This window comes from Archocentrus centrarchus, chromosome 13, assembly GCF_007364275.1.
Source record: "Archocentrus centrarchus isolate MPI-CPG fArcCen1 chromosome 13, fArcCen1, whole genome shotgun sequence".
Taxonomy (NCBI): Eukaryota; Metazoa; Chordata; class Actinopteri; order Cichliformes; family Cichlidae; genus Archocentrus; species Archocentrus centrarchus.
The window spans coordinates 23,840,263-23,859,704 of NC_044358.1; the positions used below are offsets into that span (position 1 = coordinate 23,840,263).

The 19,442-nt window shown below is 40.8% G+C and overlaps 1 protein-coding gene across 1 annotated transcript; it reads left to right on the forward strand.

Moving 5' to 3' along the window:
- Positions 1-884: 884 nt before the first annotated feature.
- LOC115790621 (inositol-trisphosphate 3-kinase A-like) lies at positions 885-19,358 on the forward strand. Its single transcript, XM_030744470.1, has 8 exons — positions 885-1,336; positions 4,336-5,700; positions 14,840-14,939; positions 15,301-15,514; positions 15,700-15,904; positions 16,484-16,585; positions 17,152-17,223; positions 17,370-19,358. The coding sequence occupies exons 2-8, from the start codon at positions 4,525-4,527 to the stop codon at positions 17,577-17,579; spliced, it is 2,079 nt and encodes a 692-aa protein (XP_030600330.1). The 5' UTR covers positions 885-1,336; positions 4,336-4,524; the 3' UTR covers positions 17,580-19,358.
- The last annotated feature ends 84 nt before the right edge of the window (positions 19,359-19,442 follow it).

Consider the following 19,442-nt stretch of genomic DNA (forward strand, 5'->3'; position numbering starts at 1 on the left):
CTAAAAATTTTAACGAGAAACATAGTGCCAAATATGATTTACTTTAAACACTAGAAAAAATCATAATATGAATAAATACATTTGTTTTATTTTTGTTTGCATTTACACCACAGGTTCAGTTTCAAAATGCACACGTCTGCCTTCATTTCTGAAAAACATGTTTCACCATGTTACTTTTAGTCCATTATACTCCACTGTTTATCCAGCTGACTTGTTAGCTCAAGCAACAACAGCTTTATAGTAGAACCAAATTAAAATTAAAATTAAAAATAAACCAAATATATTTAAATAGACTCTCGTTCTTATCACGAAAACAACATAGAAAAATAGCAATGTATAATAAGAAGTCAGTACTATGGAAGCTTGTTTCCACCACTGAAAAAAAAAAAAAAAAGCCAGGCAGTTGAGACAAAATTAGGAGTAACATGTCTCAAAATTCTGACTTATTTGTGAGTAATTCAAAATTTTGAGATACGAAACTTGCAATTTCAAGTTATTACGTCAAACCATAATAACCAGAAATGTTGATATACAGATGGCAAAAGTAAATAACTAAACAAATAAATACATTAAAAATCAGTGTCAGAAACAAGTTTCCATACATGTATATATATATATATATATATATATATATATATATATATATATATATATATATATATATATATATATATATATATATATATATATATATATGTTAATATCAGACACACCCTTTGTGGCATTATAAATAGAGGGATTAAAATTTTAAATTTGCTAAATTATAAACGGCGCTGAAACGGTCATTAAATAGTTTTACTTCAACGCCTTAAAAAAAGCGAAATTTCGTGGTGCACTTGAAGGTAACGCCATTAAATGACCGGTGGGCCACCGTTGCGTCGTCATCTGGCTGTCTGTAATATTTTCTGCGAAATAATAAAGATTATTTTGGGTGACAACATTTTTATTTGATTGCGTTTTGCTTCGGCCACTTCTTAATTACTGCGCAGTTGCGTTTTAAACTGCGCTGAATCGTTTTTTTTTTTGTTTGTTTTTTGCGGCCGTTACTTTCGTCGGTTGGAAGCTCGTTAGCCTGTGCGACTTCAGGTGTCTCTGGAAGTAACAGCGCCTGAACACTTACCCCTGCTTAAACAGCGCTTCCTCTTTTACTTTAACCACATGCTGATATTTCATTCCGTGCAGCAGCGCTTCACACACACTAGCAGAACAGATCAGCCGCGGACACATCGTCGTCACACCCTGCCAGAGGTTTTTAAATCTCCGCATCACTGGCAGCTTTTTCAAATTTCTTTTAAACACCTGCGTACCATCGGAGGAGCACAGCAGGAGCCTTCGGGTAAGTTTGGCGGAAGTTTCTTGTGATTTTATCTGTTTATTTTTTTGTTTGTTTGTTTTGATCAGTTTGGCTTGGCTGAAAACCTGCAGATAAAAGCTGGCTCTTCTTTTATTGTTTGAAACACGGAAAACTGGCACAGCCGCTTAAATTTTTGGACAGTTTTAAGTCAGGATTAAAATGCTTTCATGCTGACCGAGCTCGAGTTAAAGCGTTATGTACAAAGCAGTCTTTAAACAAATGACTCACCGATAAATCCCATCGTGTAGATTGGCTGTGTTTTTCCACTTTAGCTACAAAGTGCACAGTCCTGACTGAATAAACAGTTATAAAGAGATGAGCGATGGCATTTTGATGGCGGTCGTTTACTGCCCATTTATCACCCTGACATCTTAGATAATTTTTAAGGAAGAGTTTTTTCTTCTTTTTCTTATCTTTTTTTAGACTTGTTTTGAAATTTTCAACTTCCCATAAACAATGTGTCACTGTTTGAGTCTCTGTGGATAGCACAAGATTATCAGTTATTCACTCCAGTGTGAGTCATTATGTAGGATTAGCTTTTATTTGGATTATGCACGAATATAATGAAGTTTGTGTGTATGGGGTGGGGGGTCTGAATGAGCTGTTGTTTCCATTGTTATCCTTCCTGTCTCATTTCCTGTGAGCATTCCTTTTGACTGAAGAGCTGTCACAGCAAATGACAGTCACTTCACTTTATGTTTCATTTCTAATGCCAGTTGTTCCAGAAAGGCTTGAAGTGACCTTATAATAGGAGGGAAGCTATCATTTCATACTCTTCACACTGCTGTCTTGTATTTACATGTGAAATATTGCAAAACAGCAATTCCTATGAGCAGAGAGAGGAAGTTGAGGCTGTGTTTTGACAGATCTAATGTTAGAAGGATTATAAATAAATTATTAAAGGGGATCCTTATACTTTTCCTTATTTTCTGTAATATATACATGTCTATTTTACAGTGATGGATTCTCATATTGAAAAAGCCAAGCGTTTCAGTCAATGAGGTCAGCAGATGAGCAGTCTCAAGCTTCAGACTGCTGGTAAACTGTATAGAAAAGATGGACATGGCCACAGTGACATCACCTATTTGTTCACGAGTTCCCGTTTTGAGGCCTCAAGCTGAGTGTCATTGCTGTCGCCATCTTGGTGGTTTTGAAACGGGATGTCATGAGTGAAGGGCGGATCTGAGTGAAAAGCCGAGGGAGGCTTTACACTTGCAGGGTAGCGGCATGTCAATCAAAGTGTCCACTCTTTTATCAAGGACAATGATCTAAAAATGAACGGCATGTTAAACTCGATAAGATATAAAGACCATCAACACATCAGGAAAATGTTTACTGAGGTAAAAGGCAAAGGAGTCAATAAACCTGGGCCCTGTACTACGAAGCGAGTTCAACATACCCATCTGGATTCTCTTACTCTAATACAAAGCTGGTTATCAACTCATTAAGTTGACCCAGAGTTTCCCCCTGTGTATTCACATGAAAGGGGTGGTGTCAGCAGTATCTGACCAATCTAAAAAGGACGTTTCATGGGTCATATGACTTTTCTTCCACAGCAGTGCCACTTAATCCAGAGACGTTATCAAATAAACATCTATAAAGAACACAAAACATATCCCAGTAAAATGCAACACTGTTGTAAAAAAGAATGCACGATTAATGCCGAAGCAAATAATTAATCTTAGTGGACAGAGTGATAAAGTAAACATTTTAATTCCAGTTAAATATTTTTGCTGAGTGTCCTCTCTGTGCTGCTGTTTATTTCTAAGGTGACGGATGCGCATTAGAGGTCTGAAACTTTAAACTGGATCCATTTAAACATTAAAGCTTACTGTCACAGCCTGATAAAGGAAATGTGAAAAATCACGTTTTCTAAATTATCAAATTAATACACGCACATTCCCCTGAGAATGCAACCCACAGTTCATTCAGTGGTTTTAGTGAGGTACAGCTTAACAAGCTGCGCAAAGAAAACATATCCCCCAGAAGATAGTCTAAAACATTGATCTCCAGAGCAGGTTAAGCAGGCAACATACCCTGGTAAGAAGTGAACCATCTTTGTGGTACAGAAAACCCAGGGTTAACCCCAAAGTTACCTGGATAAGCCAAAATCCTGCTTCATAGTATAGGTCTCAAATATAGGTTATTATTATCATTATTATTATTATTATTATTATTAAGTGCTTTAAGAAAACAGTTTCCCTAATTATGACATTAAAAAAAAGGGATTAAATAAAAGGATTCACCCTCTGCTGGCCTTTACAAAGAATGTGGGACCTGTAAGTTACGTCCATCTTTTATATACAGTTAATGAGTCGTCTTAATTCATCAAATTCTGACATATTAATTGATATTGATTCTTCATTGGGTTGTGAAGAATAGCTAAATATTTGATTCAGCCTGTTTAATTGTTATTTTGGACACCTTAATGGTTTGTTTTGAACATATATTAACATTTTGTACCTTGTTTGGGGATTTTTTTTTCTTAAATTAAACTCCTACTGGTATCAGTCTAAGGCAAGCTAACTGGGACAAAGGTATAGTGTCCAGACACGGGAGGGCAGTATTACACTGACGTGACTAATGGTGAAACTGAGTGAATCTCTGTGAAACCTGTACATTTTTCCCCACACCAGTGTTTTTCCTCTAATATTGAAATCTTTGTTCTTGTCATATTTTCCTGTAAATATGCTTCAGTGTAGTTTCCAGTGCACTTTTAGCAGGCAGTTTCTGTCCTGTAGCCTGCTGCCGGAAATAATATCAGTTTTCAGACAGCGCATGACTTATTAGGCTGCAGCAGTCACAGTGAACAGCAGAATAGGTTTCATTCTTGAATGTCCATTTGTTTATGTGCTGTTATGAGTATATTTTCAGTGTATTATCAGTATGATTGGTAAGGGTTTCTGATAGGGTTTTGTTTGGCTATTGTTCTTGCAGTTAGTATGCTTAATAAATCATTCATCATCTGCTTGTTTTCACAGGTCAGTATAATCCCGGATGATTAACAGGGATGGACCAGTTTGCGATTGATCAAGATCACTGACTGGAGTTTGTGATTAATGGCTTACTGTAGCTTGATTGAGTCACGGGCCAAGTAGTTTCGACTATCTGTTTTCTAAATCAAACGCTGAGGGTGTGTCTGGGTCCTGGCTACTACTACGGCATGCAGGATGGGCCAAACTCACTCTGCTCTATCGCACAGCGCAGCCACCCGAGGCAGAGCGAAATGGAAAGCGGGCGAGACAGCCCGTCGGCTTCGTATCCGCAGACCTGGGAGCGGAGAAAAGGCGAGGAGTGACCAGTTAAACAGGAATCCGATGAAAAATAAAGTGCTGTCGTGTTTGGGAAGGAGAAAGCGAGACTCTAGTCAGAGTGAAGCGGATCTGGGTGGCGGAAACGCAGCTGGAGATCCAGCAACGCGCCGCGGCCACAGAGTAGGAAAGTTGCCGAGGGACGAGGTTGTGTCGGCGGTCGGGCAACAGCAAGCAGCCCCGGGTTGTTTTGACACGCCGTCCGGCCTAGATGGAAACACTGAACCTACACAGCACGCCGTGAACCGCGAGGCAGTCGCTGGTTCATCCGATGCGCCAGGCTTGGAAAGGTGGAGCTGTGAAGTCAGCGGTGCGGGCTGTGAGGAGCCGAAACCCGTGCGAGAGGACAATGCCTCGGATCCCCAGACGAGGGCCATGGAAGATCAGCCACTGGGGGACAGCAACCATGATCCTGTTGTATCTAAGGATAGGGTTTTAACTGGAACTAGTCTGGGTTCATCCCGTTCACCCCCTCTGCAGACCTCTGACCCGGGCACTGAGCGGACTTTGTCTACTTTGCCCTCAGATCAACTTTTGGACGGGGGACTTTTGATAAAGGACGATCACGCTGAGGCTAAAATGACAAAAACCGACCGTAGCACCTTTTCATGCACACCCAACGCGGCCGGCGACCTGAACAATAGTTGCTCTGTTGAAACAAAGAGCCAAACGGACTCTGATCAGACCAGTCAGAGTCCACCGGGAGGCCAAAGTTTTCCAGGAACCATACCCAAGCTCATCATAACAAGAGACCCCAGTCCGAGCCGCTCTCAAGTCTCGACCCTTTCGAGAACGGAGCTCAACACCGGCTCCTGTCTGGAACCTCAACCGGAAGACGAGTCCCCTTGCTCGGACAGCGGCTGCGGAGGGTCTCCTGCTTTGATGCACTCCCCAAGAAAGCTGTCCAACTCCTCCTCCATCGGTCTGTCCTCCGCCTCATCCTTCGAGGAGTCCGAGGACGACTTCACGGGCAGCGACATCGAGTCCAGCCTGTCTCCGGCCCGGTCTCTGTGCAGCCCAGAGGATGGGACGGGGGTGAGTTGTTTTTTTTTTTTTCTTTTTTACGGTCTTTTTTTTGCTTGCAATCACAATGCCACTGATTATATATGCTTCATTCACTCTGTATTGATTATTAAAAAAAAAACTGGTCTTACTGCTTCAGCTAACAAAACATACTGATGCAAATATTGCGCAATTGACCATACCATGATTCAAAGCATTCTTCCAATGCGCAAACCCTGCTGTTAGGTGTGACTACACAGGTACTAATAAAGTGGGTAGTAAAAAAGCAGAGTAATAGAATAGGTATTAAATATTAGAATCCAGTACACACCCTGCATAAGACATGTACAGTTATGTTCTTGCATCCTGTGACAGCCACAAGCACATTATTCACTCATCAGATCAGAACAGTTTACAACAGCAGTCATAACAGTCACTGCTGGTGGTATATAGACAGTCTAAGTAGAAGGTTGGTTTAACTTTTGGGATATTGATTAATTAACGCTCATTATTTGCCAGCATGTGAAGATTTTTCAGCTGCTGTGTTGCAAATGCGGGTAAAAAAAAGGCCCGTTCATTCAGGAGAGACTTTTGATCTAATTTGTGTCATGTGTGGTTGAAGACTTTGACTCACACTGCCCTGATAATGAAACATGACTGTAACAAATTTAAACCAAAAGGAGGGGGAAAATGGCTGTTATTGCCAGCCCCCACTTCTGTGTCCTTCCATCACCCGTGCCTCATGATCACATGGCTTATTTGAGCTCAGCCTGAGGGCCATTTAAACATTGTTTGAATGCATTTTTTAATCACTTGTCATCCGTTTACAGTCAGCACTTTGAACTGTGAAAAGGCTCTACAGACGCTGCTGGAGAGTTTAGTCTGAAGCCCCAAGTCGCTTACAGATTTTCCTCTCTTCCGGACATGTTTAGTAGGAAGTCGTGATGTTTTCCTCTGGCGTCAGGAAGCTTTGATGTACTGCTGACTTGCATGCATGGAATGTTTTAAAAATAGTGTCATTTTATTGTCTCAGCGGCATGTGAATGCTGAATGTCCAGGTTTTCAGGCAGCACCGCATCACCAGGAAAGGTGTTCCGCTGTCAGTGTGTGATTCATGCTGTAATGTCCAGAGCATAAAGGTCTGTCAGTGGTTGTGTCACAAGCTGCAACTATTTCCCGGCGGAAAAGCCGCCCTTTTTATTTATTTATTTATTTATTTATTTTCATAGATTAAGAGAGAAAAATGCGTCACTCTGGAAACGTGGAGCAATTTAAACTTCAGGCTGACTTCATGGTCATAGATTAGACCACCTTGGATCTCCTCTTTAACATAGATTTTGCTTTCCCCCCCAAACTGTTTAGTTCCTTTCCATAACCGCAGAAAAACACTAGTGTCTTTGAAATCACAGTGAGGCAGAGACAAGCTCTAATTGATGTTTGATAATTGGATTATTGCTGTGAATGAAGTTAGAGGTCTGCACTTCAAAATAAAGACTGTATGGGCAGCTTTCTTTCTTCATTTACGGTTTTTATTCTAGTTTTATAACTATAATCTAGACTTACAAAACAAACAACAGCCACAGAAACAAACAAAATTCAACCAAAACTTAATACAACTTGATCACAATGGCTTAGTTAGATTAAGCATAAAAATAGCGTCCCTATTTTGTACACCCAACTACTAATCTTAATCAACTGAAAATTAATATTGCTCTATGTTATTATGGTAACTCCTGCTTTTTGAAGTTTCAGATTTACGCATAAAGTATTGTTTGTACACTCGCAGCTTTCGTTTAGATTAAAAATAGTTGTGTTTCAAATGTCTAAGGTCACAAAGTGGTGAAAAAAACCCCACCTTCATCACTTCTAAGAAGCCAATGTGGAGTCTTCAAATGGGATGGGGGTGTCTATGTTCAGCATTTATAATATCTCGTCATCTTTACCTGCTCCTGTGTCAGTCATTGCTTTTTGTGTAAAGTCCACAAAATACCCCTGTCACCTTCAAATACTAATTTCTGTACATTTCATTTCAAGGGTATTGATTCACATCTGGTTACTGTAATAATATCTCAAGTGAGCAGGCCAGTGGACAGTGTAATTTCCTGGCTATTATACTAACAGCCAGGAAATGAGCAACCTGAGGACTTATACTTGATCTGTTGTAACAAACAGGATGACGCAGGCCTGTCGTTTCTGATAAGAACTCATTTTAATTGGCACGTTTTGTACTCTCTGCAGTTGTGTTAAAAGCACTGTTGTTTGTTGTAATTAATAGAAAGAGGGAGTGTGTTTATTAGCTGTGGAGAAAAAAAAAAAAAAAAAAAGCCAAGCTGTGGCCATGCTGTCAGCTCGCAGACAAACCTTACATTTACATTTTGTTCACAGGGTGACGTGAGCAGATACATGTTCACGCATGCACGCACACACACGCGCGCGCGCGCACACACACGCAGACAGCAATGCCGTCTTGCATTCAGAGTTCATTGTGTGTCATGGAAAATTGGGCTGAAGGCTGAGCTGGTTGCCAGGCAACGTCTTTGCCATATATGGTGCGTTTTTGTTTTTTTGTTTTTTTTTTCTCCTTGTCTTGTTCGCTCTCTCACCAACAGTGCCTACTCCGTCCCTGACATTTGAATGCTATAAGACATAAATTCCTACCAATGCCTGCTCGGCACAACACTGCAGATATTTTTATATGATCCGTCTTACTCATGAGGCACTCTTTCTCCCTCCACATTTGGCCTCGCACTAAAAAAGCTTAATATTTTCCTCTGAGATGCCGTGAAGCATGCAGTGGAACAGAAAACAAGAGGAAAATTAGAGTAAGCAGACAAAAGATGGAGCGCACACAGACGAAAACATACAGTGAAACTTTGAACATGGAGCCTACACTTGATGATTATTCTTATTTATTCATGCTTATTCACTCATGAGCCACAATTGCAGACTTGTTTTCCATCCCACACATCACTCCCACAGCACTTATACACAAAATCCATGATACAAAAAAGTCCATGCTGCATCTAAGTTTGATTCCATTTTGTGTTTTTTATATATATATATATATATATATATATATATATATATATATATATATATATATATATATATATATATATATATATATATATTACATACATACATACGTATATGTGTGTGTATATATATGTGTATATATGTATGTGTGTGCGCAACTCAGAATAACCTAATAGAAGATTTAACACCCACACTTAAATAAAATCCAGTGGTGCATGAAACACCAGATTCACTTTCTTATCAAGCAGCTCTACTAAGGAGCTAAGAGACATCATAGCTCTGAACTCTTTATCAAACCTATAAAATGGGGCTCAAATGGATGATCAAGTGTGTTGTCATAATCTGGAGAATTTTTAGGTAATTGCTTTGTCTGTTTTTGTAATTGTGATCATGTGCTTTAGTTTTAGTTTGAGTTTTTAATATGGTATACGGTTACACTTTGGTTTTATCATTCATGCGCTTCTGGCTCTTTGCATACATTCTTTTGCATTTTAATTTTCCTTTTACTGTCTAATAATTCCATTAAACCTGCCAGGGACTGCATATGAAAATGAGCCTGTATGGCTAAATCTGGCACATTTACATCATGGGCAGTGTACATTGTCCCTTTTTAAATAAAATAAACAAAAGGGCTACATTTATTGAGTAAAAGAGGTCACAGCATTAGGAAAGAAGAGAAAAGGTCAAGTACTCACTGTGATTGTTATGTCATTATAAATTATATCATTGAGTTTTCCTTTGTTATATAAAATCAAAAAAGTGCAGCCAATTACAGAATTATAAAAACCTGAAACCAGTAATGTTAAGTTTAACATGAAATATTATTAACCAACCAATAAATTTAGTGTAATAAAAAGTAAGGTATTACGCATTTTTACTGAAAAAAAAAAAAAAGTCACCACACATGACGGTAAGTTGTTAGTGTCCAGTTAGGCAGTCCTTCATAAGTAAATACTTCATATGCAAGCTGGAAACTGGACTTTTTTTCTTACCTCAAGGTTTTCACTGGAAGTATATCAAATTTTATGTAAATTAGGGCTGCCAATAAAACTTTTTTTTTTAAATTGTAAATGCACTCCGCAAATCGACGCGGCCAAGAGTGAAAACTAGCATCACGGTGTAAGATGTAACATAGTTATGAGCTTGAATACTTCCAAAAAATTCTGGAAAAAGTCATAAAAAAGCAGCAAATCCTCACACTGCAAAGGACTGAACCAGCAAGTATCAAATACATTTCCATTTATCTGTGATATTAAGTGATGATGATGCATTTCTGGGTTATTTGAACATTTCAAACACTATTAGATAAAAGAGACACACAAGTCTCTTTTCTGCAGATGGATTTTGGTGTTGTTTGAAACCTGCGCCATCTTGTGTGCTTTCACTGGCCCACCACAGCGGAGCTTCTTTAGCACTGAAAATTTGAGTGAAGGGAAAGGGATGTGGTTTATATAAAGTAGTTTTGAGAAAAGAGCTCTAAGAGTACCTGAAAACACACTCAGTGTTTGCATACAGTGTGTTGCCGCTCTTGTAGCTGATGGTAGTCGTCTGACAGGTTTTACTTTGTCTCTGCGCACAAACACACACCTCTGTAGGCCGCATAGTGTAGCAGAAGAACATGCAGACAAAAGAGGAGCTCTGGGAGTGTATGGAAATGCTTGTTGTTCTACCCCCACCTCCACTGAATCTGGCAGGAGATTGGCTCAGCATGAGGCTCACGATAGGCCCAGTGGGGATTAGAGGATGAGAGATAGGAGACAGACAAAGGTTATACTGGGAGAAAGAGAAGACGGCTCACAGAGTGGGGGTTTGTGCCTTCAGGGAGACGGGGTGAATGATTTCAGGGAGGAACAACAAGGAAAGAGGACTAGTTCAAGCAAGCAGAGAGCGGCGAGAACCAGAAAAAGGACAGCCTTAGGACGGTACGTAGATATTGGTTAGATGACAGCAACAAAGAATTGAGAAAGTGTGAAGAAACTGAGGGTGGGGTAATAAAATTATGCAATGGGTCAAACTGAATTAAGATGACAAAACTGGTTGTAGAGACGGGTGACAGCTTATTCGCTGGACAGCACAAGATTGACTTTGCAGCAAGGGTTTACAGACTGACTGAGGCTGAATTACTAGAAGACAGAGCATACAGTGGATGGCAGTCAAGGATCTCAAGCCCACAGGGTGGCACACATCCCTGGTACGGGTTGATTGGGGAGACCCTGTCCTGATGGCACGAAGCATTTTGTGCTGGTTGCGTTCTCGTTTCGTCTCCAGGGCAGTGTGCGTCTGTGTCAGCACCTGCCTCCTCCGCTACTGCTCAGTTTGCCAGGTAAGAAATGGATCCAAAATTGATTTATTCAGAGAGCAGAGATACAGATTTGAATTTAGCCTACTTTACCCGCTGGTATAAACGTGCGCTGATGTCATGCTTCCTCAGAAACATGATATAAGGGCAGATTATATCAAACCGGTTTGGGTATTCAAATGAAAAAAAATGATTGATAGCGCAGCATGTTGTTGCTGTTACAGCATGCGAGGGCCATCTGGCACAAATTCAGCACTTCATCCCGCATGGCCACGGTGAACTCTATCTGGATTAAGAAGCCAGTAAGCCAGCAAGCAGGCTCACCGTGCATCAGACTGTGCAGTCAGTTGCATTAAAGGGCTGCAGAGTTTTTGGAGTCTGCTTAGGACAAATACTGCGCATCTGTAACAGCTAAAAGTAATGCTTTACTAAGGTGGACCGAATATTCACACTATAAATCAACGGCACCAAAAATGAAAGCCTTTAAAGTGAATATATGAGCTATAAAAAATAGTTTCCTCAACTTGTTTTACCCAACCTGATTGTTACAGCTCCAAGGATAGGCTATTCTTATTGAAGACAGGGTTTTTCCTGCTCACAGTGGCTTTTGGGGCGCAATTATGCACATAACCACAATTGGTCTACATATATTTTAACACACAGAGTCTGTGTTACATTACCTTTGTCTGTTTTTTTTTTAACCATTTGACCAACAAAAACATGTTTTAAGCTTGAGAAACTTGAGGGGAAAAAAACCCAAACTTGTTAACTTTTGGTTCTTCTATGGTGGACAATAATTTCTTTTATATACACGACAAACCCAGCTACAGTGCTTACTGAACTGGCAGCTGAGTACGTTCCTTGTCTTCCACACACACTTTACATATGTAAAAGGGAAGATTAGCAACGACCATTCTTGTGGCCTGTGTGACTTTTCTTTTTTTTTCCCAGTACAACCATTGTTGTCATTGTCTGCTTATCACAGAGGTGCTGTGCTGGGAAGCGTTTGGGCGTGTACCCTCATGACAGGTACCGGTGACATTCCTGGAATTCCAGCCCATATGTCTAGGAAATATCAGGAAGGATGGGAACAAGACAGGAGAAAAAAAGAAAGCAGTAGTGGCAAGAAGTCGAGGGATTTCCGCTTGATTCAAAACAGGAAAAATAACAGCAAGGCGAAGGTTTGACTCTGCGGGGTGAAATGTGACCTCGGTGTTTTAAAACGTGTGTGTGGGACGGAGACACACCACGAGACAGCAGCGCTTCTTTGGTGCTCTTTGTTGGGCTTCTGAACATTTATCATACCAGCCTTTTGAAAACACCATAATGTCCAGCAGAATATTAGCAGTATTAGTATTTGGCGGCGCTGGCCCTGGTAAGGAGGTGCATTCGACTCCACAGAGGCAGCACATTAAGCTGTCGCACGGGGCCGTTAAGAGGGCCTGATGTGGATGAGGAAAAATGAAAGAAGAGAGAGTCAAGCTTCATGTTTCTCTGCTCAGATCTTCTGTCACTGCGGTTTTCTTCAGATGAGAAACGATGCTACTAATGACTAAATATTAGTGATAAGAAGAGGTGAAAGATCTGATTAGTAAACACAGATTCTGTTTGGGCCGCAGACGGATGCTATTTTTGGTCTCGTGCATTCAGAAAACTAATATTTATCTGCGTTCAGTTGCCAAAGCGTGCTGGGGCAGCAGACAGGAAATATTATCAGATATTCAATTTTAAACTAAAAATGTTAAAAAAATAGGTCAAGGGTGGTCTGGGAATTTTAAGGGCGTTGTTGCATCAACTCAAAAGCAACCGAGACCTTATTTTGTCTTTCTAGAATCTCTGACAGTGTTCATGACTGAATGGAGAGTCTAAACATTGCTGGCTTTTGTTGTGGGTTTGTTTGGATGTTTTTGAGTTGGAAATGTAACTGTTCTTTTGTAAATAAAGAAAACAGGAGATATGCTGGATAGGCTGGGGATGGTTTTAAGGGTGGATACGCTCCTGTTTTGTAGGAACCCTGATCAAAAAACACCAGCACAGGCATATCCTGAGAGACGGTAGAGGCCTGCATGAAGGAACGCCTGCAGACGGTATATTTAAAGGATGTTCGTTATCAAGCGGTGGAACTAAATTAAGAGTCATGTCCTCATTTTCACCATCACCAAGCTAATAAATGAGGATACAGTAGGAGAAAATTGTTAATGGCTGAAGTTTGATCATCAGTGTGATCCTGCAGATGCACATGTATCTCTGTTCATCTGTGGATCAGATGGAGGCGTGGGCTGGTTGGTGAAGTGTGTCAAAGTGAACAAGAGGAATCTTTGTCATGTTGAAAATGTACTCATGGACGTCACTTTGGGTGCTGCGGTTTGTGTTTCGTCACTGTTCCTCACCCTGAGGAGGCAGAGGCTGCGTTGAGGTCAATCCGTGGGTGTCAGATCTGATGCTGACCACCCCTCTGTTAAAGCAGCGTTTCTCTTACAAGATTTGTCTCGTCTCATTTCAAGATGAAATCTGTAATCCAGTTAGTCGCCTGGCGTGTAATGTTGAAAAAGTCATGCTGAAGAGATTTTTTTAAGTATTTAACTGCATACACAAACACCTTGTTGTGTCCTTTCTGTCTTCATACTGGTCCTTTTGTAGTTTGAGTCAACCTTTACACGTTTGATTCAATTTAAAGTATAATAATGCAGCATAAATAATCCACAATTCAAGTAAATTCAAATAAATCTTTTTGAAATGACATCTTGAGGTTTTATTTTGATCACGTAAAACGGCTCCATCTTCGTCAGCTAAAGAATGTTTTTTTCAAGGCTTTCAAACACACAGTGCGCACAGTTTAAAACTTGAAGCACTTTTTCTCCTTCTGTGGTAAACACAGGCACAGTGTTTCCAGTGTGTTTATAGTACTGGATTAAGACTGTTTTATTGTGACAGTTTCAAAGAGCAGCTGGGGAAGGAATGCAGAGCAGAGATGGGCCGAACAGTGTGAAGAGCAACCCCACACACACACACACACACACACACACACACACACACACACACACACACACACACACACACACACACACACACACACACACACACACACACAGAGAAGTAATTTAGCTGTAAAAAGATTACTTTTATGATTATAGCCTCTTGTACCTGCATTTTATTACTCACAGTAACCTGTTTGTCTCCCTTTCTGCTCATTCGGTCAGAATTATTTCTGTATTAAAAATCCGTTTGGTGCATTTAGGCATTGTAGGACTTAATCAGCTTAAATGAAACACACACGCACACACACACTCCCACCCACACCCAGTCCCAGAACTGGCTGTCCGTTTGTTGTGATTTCCCACACACATGTTCTAATCAATCAATGTCCGGCTCCTCTCAAACCGCTTGCGTCAAAGCGCCTCTTGCACACTGTCCTTGTTCTAGTGTTTCCCAACACTGATAACTGTAACACACACACAGACCCACACACTTGCAGACACTGAGGTTCTGTTTTACGACACCACAGCGGTGGCTTTGGTAAATGTTTTATGAATGGTCTTTGTCATGTATGTGGTGCACCTGGCCTTGGCTGAAGGGGAGGGTCTGGCCAATGTCTACTGATATGAGTGTGTGTGGGCATGGGGACATTATAGGTTGGGTTTTCCTTTTAATGAGTAATCAGTCGGCGCTCAGCTCAGTGCTTTGTTTGTTCAGAAAAGAAAGCCCATTTCTGATTAGTTAGAGCTTCAGATTTGTCATCTGTGTGACCACCCTTGCCTTTTTTTTTTGTTTTTTTTTGTTTTGTTTTGTTTTTTTTAAACAAGACAATGAAAGCCTCTGTTGTTTTTCTTCTTCCAGAATAAGTCCTGGCATAAGCTGAAGACAATGGTTCACTGGTCCCCCTTCGTCGTGTCCTTCAAGAAGCGTTATCCATGGGTGCAGCTGGCTGGCCATGCAGGTATGTCTAAATGCAGGATATACACACACCTGCGTGTCAGATCCATTTATTGATGTTCTTGCTGAGAAAAGGAAGAGAAGATTTATACCACTGTCGTATCTGCCACAGCAGCACAGCCAGGCTGTTTAGCTTAGCTTAGCTTAAACTGTAGGGGCACCGAGGCTGGCTCTGCCCTCTAAAGCTCACTCACTTTTTTTTAATCCGTACACAAACTAAAATGCACTGACAAGTTGTAGTTTCTGACCTTACTGTCTCCTGCCTTATATTTACTATACAGATAAAAGAAAGGCATAAATCTTCTTATCCAAAATGACAAACTGTTCTTATAATCCTCTTTTTTGTTTTCCTCTCTCTCTTTAAGGTAACTTCCAGGCTGGGGAGTACGGACGCTTGTTGAAGCGATACTGTGAGAGTGAGCAGCACTGCCTGGAGAAGCTAATGAAGGACACTCTGCGCCCCTATGTGCCTGGATATCACGGTGTAGTACAGAAAGAAGAGCAGGACTACAACCTGATGGATGATCTGCTGGCTGAATTTGACTCGCCCTCCATCATGGACTGCAAGATGGGCAGCAGGTAATACTCGACATATGACGAAAATATATTTGGGTAATAAACATTTTTCAAAACCAGCTTGCGCCTTAGGAAAGACAAAATGAGCCTAAAAAAATATCAGCCTTCATATACATTTACTTTTTAATGATTTTCTGCCTCTTTTGTTACATGAATCAGCAACATCAAAATCTAATTCATACTTTCAGGACGTACTTGGAAGAGGAGCTGACAAAAGCGAGGGAGCGTCCACGTTTGAGGAAGGACATGTATGAGAAAATGGTCGCTGTGGACCCCGGGGCCCCCACAGAGGAGGAACGGGCCCAGCAGGGCATCCTAAAACCGCGGTACATGCAGTGGAGGGAGACCCTTAGCTCCACTGCCACCTTGGGCTTCCGGATCGAAGGCATTAAGGTCAGGGGACATCCTGGACACAAACACATCTGGCCTGAAGTTCTCAGTGTCAGAATAAATAGCTGTGGTTGTTGCTGCAAGACGTAAACCAATCAGTGGCAGTAAACATTTTTCAGTTTGTTCACAAGAGAGACCACGTGCGCTGGGGTGAAATGGAAAATGTGTTTGGTTAACGCACAGTCATTAAGGGGACTGTTTGTTCTTTCAAAACGAAATCCGGGGATGGTTATCACAGGGTGCCAATAGTGAATTTGCATGATACTCAGAGACGAAAGAAAATATCTGATGACACACTGCAAGTATTACTGGCCTCCCTGTGGCTTTATTTTCCAGTTTAACAAGTGTGAGCAGCCAAGTTCTATTTTTATTGAGAATATTATTTGTTTTAGTTCCACCTCAAACCTCAACAAAACACAGCTGTTAAAACCTGCAGTAAACCTGCATAGTTTGTGCAGATAGTGGCGTGAATTAGCATGTATAAGCTGAAATTAGCCATCATTCTCATGCAGATCAAAATGGTGAAGAATATATTGAACGTTATGTTGATGGTTTCCTTTTTTTTTTTTTTTTTTAAAACAGAAAGCTGATGGAACTTGCAACACCAACTTTAAGAAGACAAAGCACAGAGAGCAAGTGATGCAGGCCTTGGAGGATTTTGTCGATGGCAACACTCAGATTCTGGTATGTTGCTAGCACACTTGTTAATTTTGTAAATGCAAAAGAGCCAAAAAAAAAAATCAGCTACAGTCAGCAGCTGCTTAGTTTAGCTTAGACTATAAGAAGTGGAAATAAGAGAAACAGCTGTCATGGCTCCATCCAAAAGTGACAACATCCATCTGTCAGCTCCTCTGAAGTTCACTATTTAACACATTGTTCTTTTGTTTAGAAGAGTCGCACATCAGACACAAACAGCAAGTTGTTACTTTGTTCAAAGATTTGCACATATTAGGCAAACCAGATGTGACATGTTCATTAGTAAGCCTTAGAGCTGCTGCTCAGCCAATCCTCTGCCTTTCACAACCAGTTAATTCCTCTGCATTCAGTCTCTATGCTCATGTCCTCCATGCAGGACTTAGATCCTTGTTGCATGCAATAGCAGCTGCATGAAACAAGGATGAAAGGTTTTACACTTACATTTAAACACGAAGAACAAAAAGTTGTTTTTTTTCCCCTCCATTTTGCAACATCATCTCTGTTTCTGCTCTCACGGTCTCAGTTCCTGCATCTTTTTTTTCTCTTTTCCTCAGAAACTCTACCTGCAGCGGTTGGAGGAACTCCGCTCAGTCCTCGAGCAGTCACAGTTCTTCAGGACACATGAGGTAAAACGCACTCGGTTCTCCTGATTTTATTTTACTTGATTCTTTTTTCTTTTTAAACAAACCTGTTGTCCCAGTTACCTATTTCATGTCATCCCATCAGCTTCCCATACCTAAACTCACTGGTCTTGCTGGTTTTTCCATTGCAGGTCGTGGGCAGCTCTCTTCTGTTCGTGCATGACGCCTCAGGAAAAGCCAAAGTCTGGATGATTGACTTTGGAAAGACGGTTCCCTTGCCGTCACCTCAAACCCTCGACCACAGGACTCCCTGGATGGAGGGCAACAGGGAGGACGGCTACCTGTGGGGACTGGACAACCTCATAGATATCTTCAGCAGTATGCTCTCGCAGACTCCTTGAACGGGAGACGGGGCTGCAGTAAAAGACTGATGGATGTCCAGACTTTGGGGGAGAAGATTGTACAAACTAAGACTAACAGAGGAATGACTGGAAGAGGACCACCACTTCAGTTACTCCTCTCAATACTCACACCAAGTGACTTTATCCACTTGTATGGGTGTGAGAAGGGCAGGTTAAGTGGAATATGCCAAAAGTTAACATTATGCATTATGTGGAATAAAGGGGGCAGGTGACATGAGCTGTTAAATTTAAAGCACAATTGTAACTTTTTATTTTTTTTTTCACATGGGCTGTGGGTTTTTTTTTTTTTTTTCTGAGAGTCCTCTGAACTCATGGCCCTCTGGCAGTCACTTTTTTCCTGCAAAGACACTTCTAGCATTGCTCATCTCACTCCTCACAGCTCCCTCTTTTGGTGAGGGGTGGCCAGAGCAGTCATCTCTTAGCCATGAACTCGATCCACAGGGAACACCTTTTTAATGAGCCTTTGAGGAGCGTTGGGTGTTTTTATTTTTATCCTGGACCACTTTCGATGACTAAGTATACAGCAACACTAAAAACACTGGTCAGACCATGTGTTAACTAACTCAGCGTGTAAATACAGTTTAATTTAATTATTTTTTTCCCGCCTTGGTATAGCCTTCTTACCGTGTTTGTATGATTTCTGTGCCTGCCTTTTTAAAAACGGAGCTATCTGATCATTCCAGTGCAGTGGACTCATGCTATTTTCTTTCCAAAGAGTTCACCCAAGTATAAAATGATTTACATGGAAATCCCACAGTTTTAACTTCTCTTAGAAACAGAAATTGTTTTTTTTTTCTTAATTGGATTTTTGTATAAAACTGCAGTGAAATTTTTCCCCCCCCTCATTTAACTGTACAGTAAGAAGCTCGACAGCCTTGTTTGTCTACAGTTTGTTGCACTATGGATTCTCACAAAGCCATTGAACAAAACATGCGGTGCCTCTGTGTGTCTTAAGCAGCGGTTAAGTATTGGGTTTACAGTTCAGCGTAAATAATTTTTGCCTGTTATCTCATTTCTCTGATCAGTGTTTCTTTAGTTTGTGAAAGGAAACTGGAATTGCCTGATTTAAACTGATCAGTCTGCGTGGGCTTCAACTAAAACGCAAACTCTGAAAAATCTCAGCGACGACGCGTGTCCGAGTAAAACAGAACGACTTTAAGGACACAGCTGTAAACCTAATTAAGCTACAATAAACAGGAGGAATGTGGGGTTTTAAAATTTTGTATGCAAAGTTGAAAGTTTACAATGAAAACGACACTGTTCCATGTACAGGCCGTGCTTGTGAGCATTCCTGTCAGGAACTGACAGGAATGCAGCACGTTGGTGAACGTTTAAGTGTTCAGTCTTCCTTTGACAGTGTCAGGCAGCACTGTTTGGCTGTGTGTGCAGTTAACTCAGCGCGCACATTTCCTGCGTGAGTGCTGTGAACATGTGACTTAACGGGATTGGAATTTGAATTTAGATTTTTCATCTGCAAAGGATAAACATGGCAGGAGAGACAGTATGGTGTTTACAAAGTATTATAAATCTTATAAATCTTTGCCCAGAAATTCTCTATATTTGTAAAATGTCAAACTATCAGGTTTTCAAAGGGGGTGCTGCTTTGTAAGCAAGATAACTGGACTCTTGACCACATTTTGTACTTTAAAGGCAGCACAATTCTCAGTCACAAAGCACAGACAAACTGGTTGAAACTGTTTATAAATCCCTGCTTTGTCCAGAAGGTCATGGATTACAATAAACTGAAAGTGAAAAGTTTTCAGAGTTTTGGGGTTTTTTGGGGATTTGTTTATCTTCATGCACGCACGCACGCGCACACACACGCACCAAATCATGTACTTT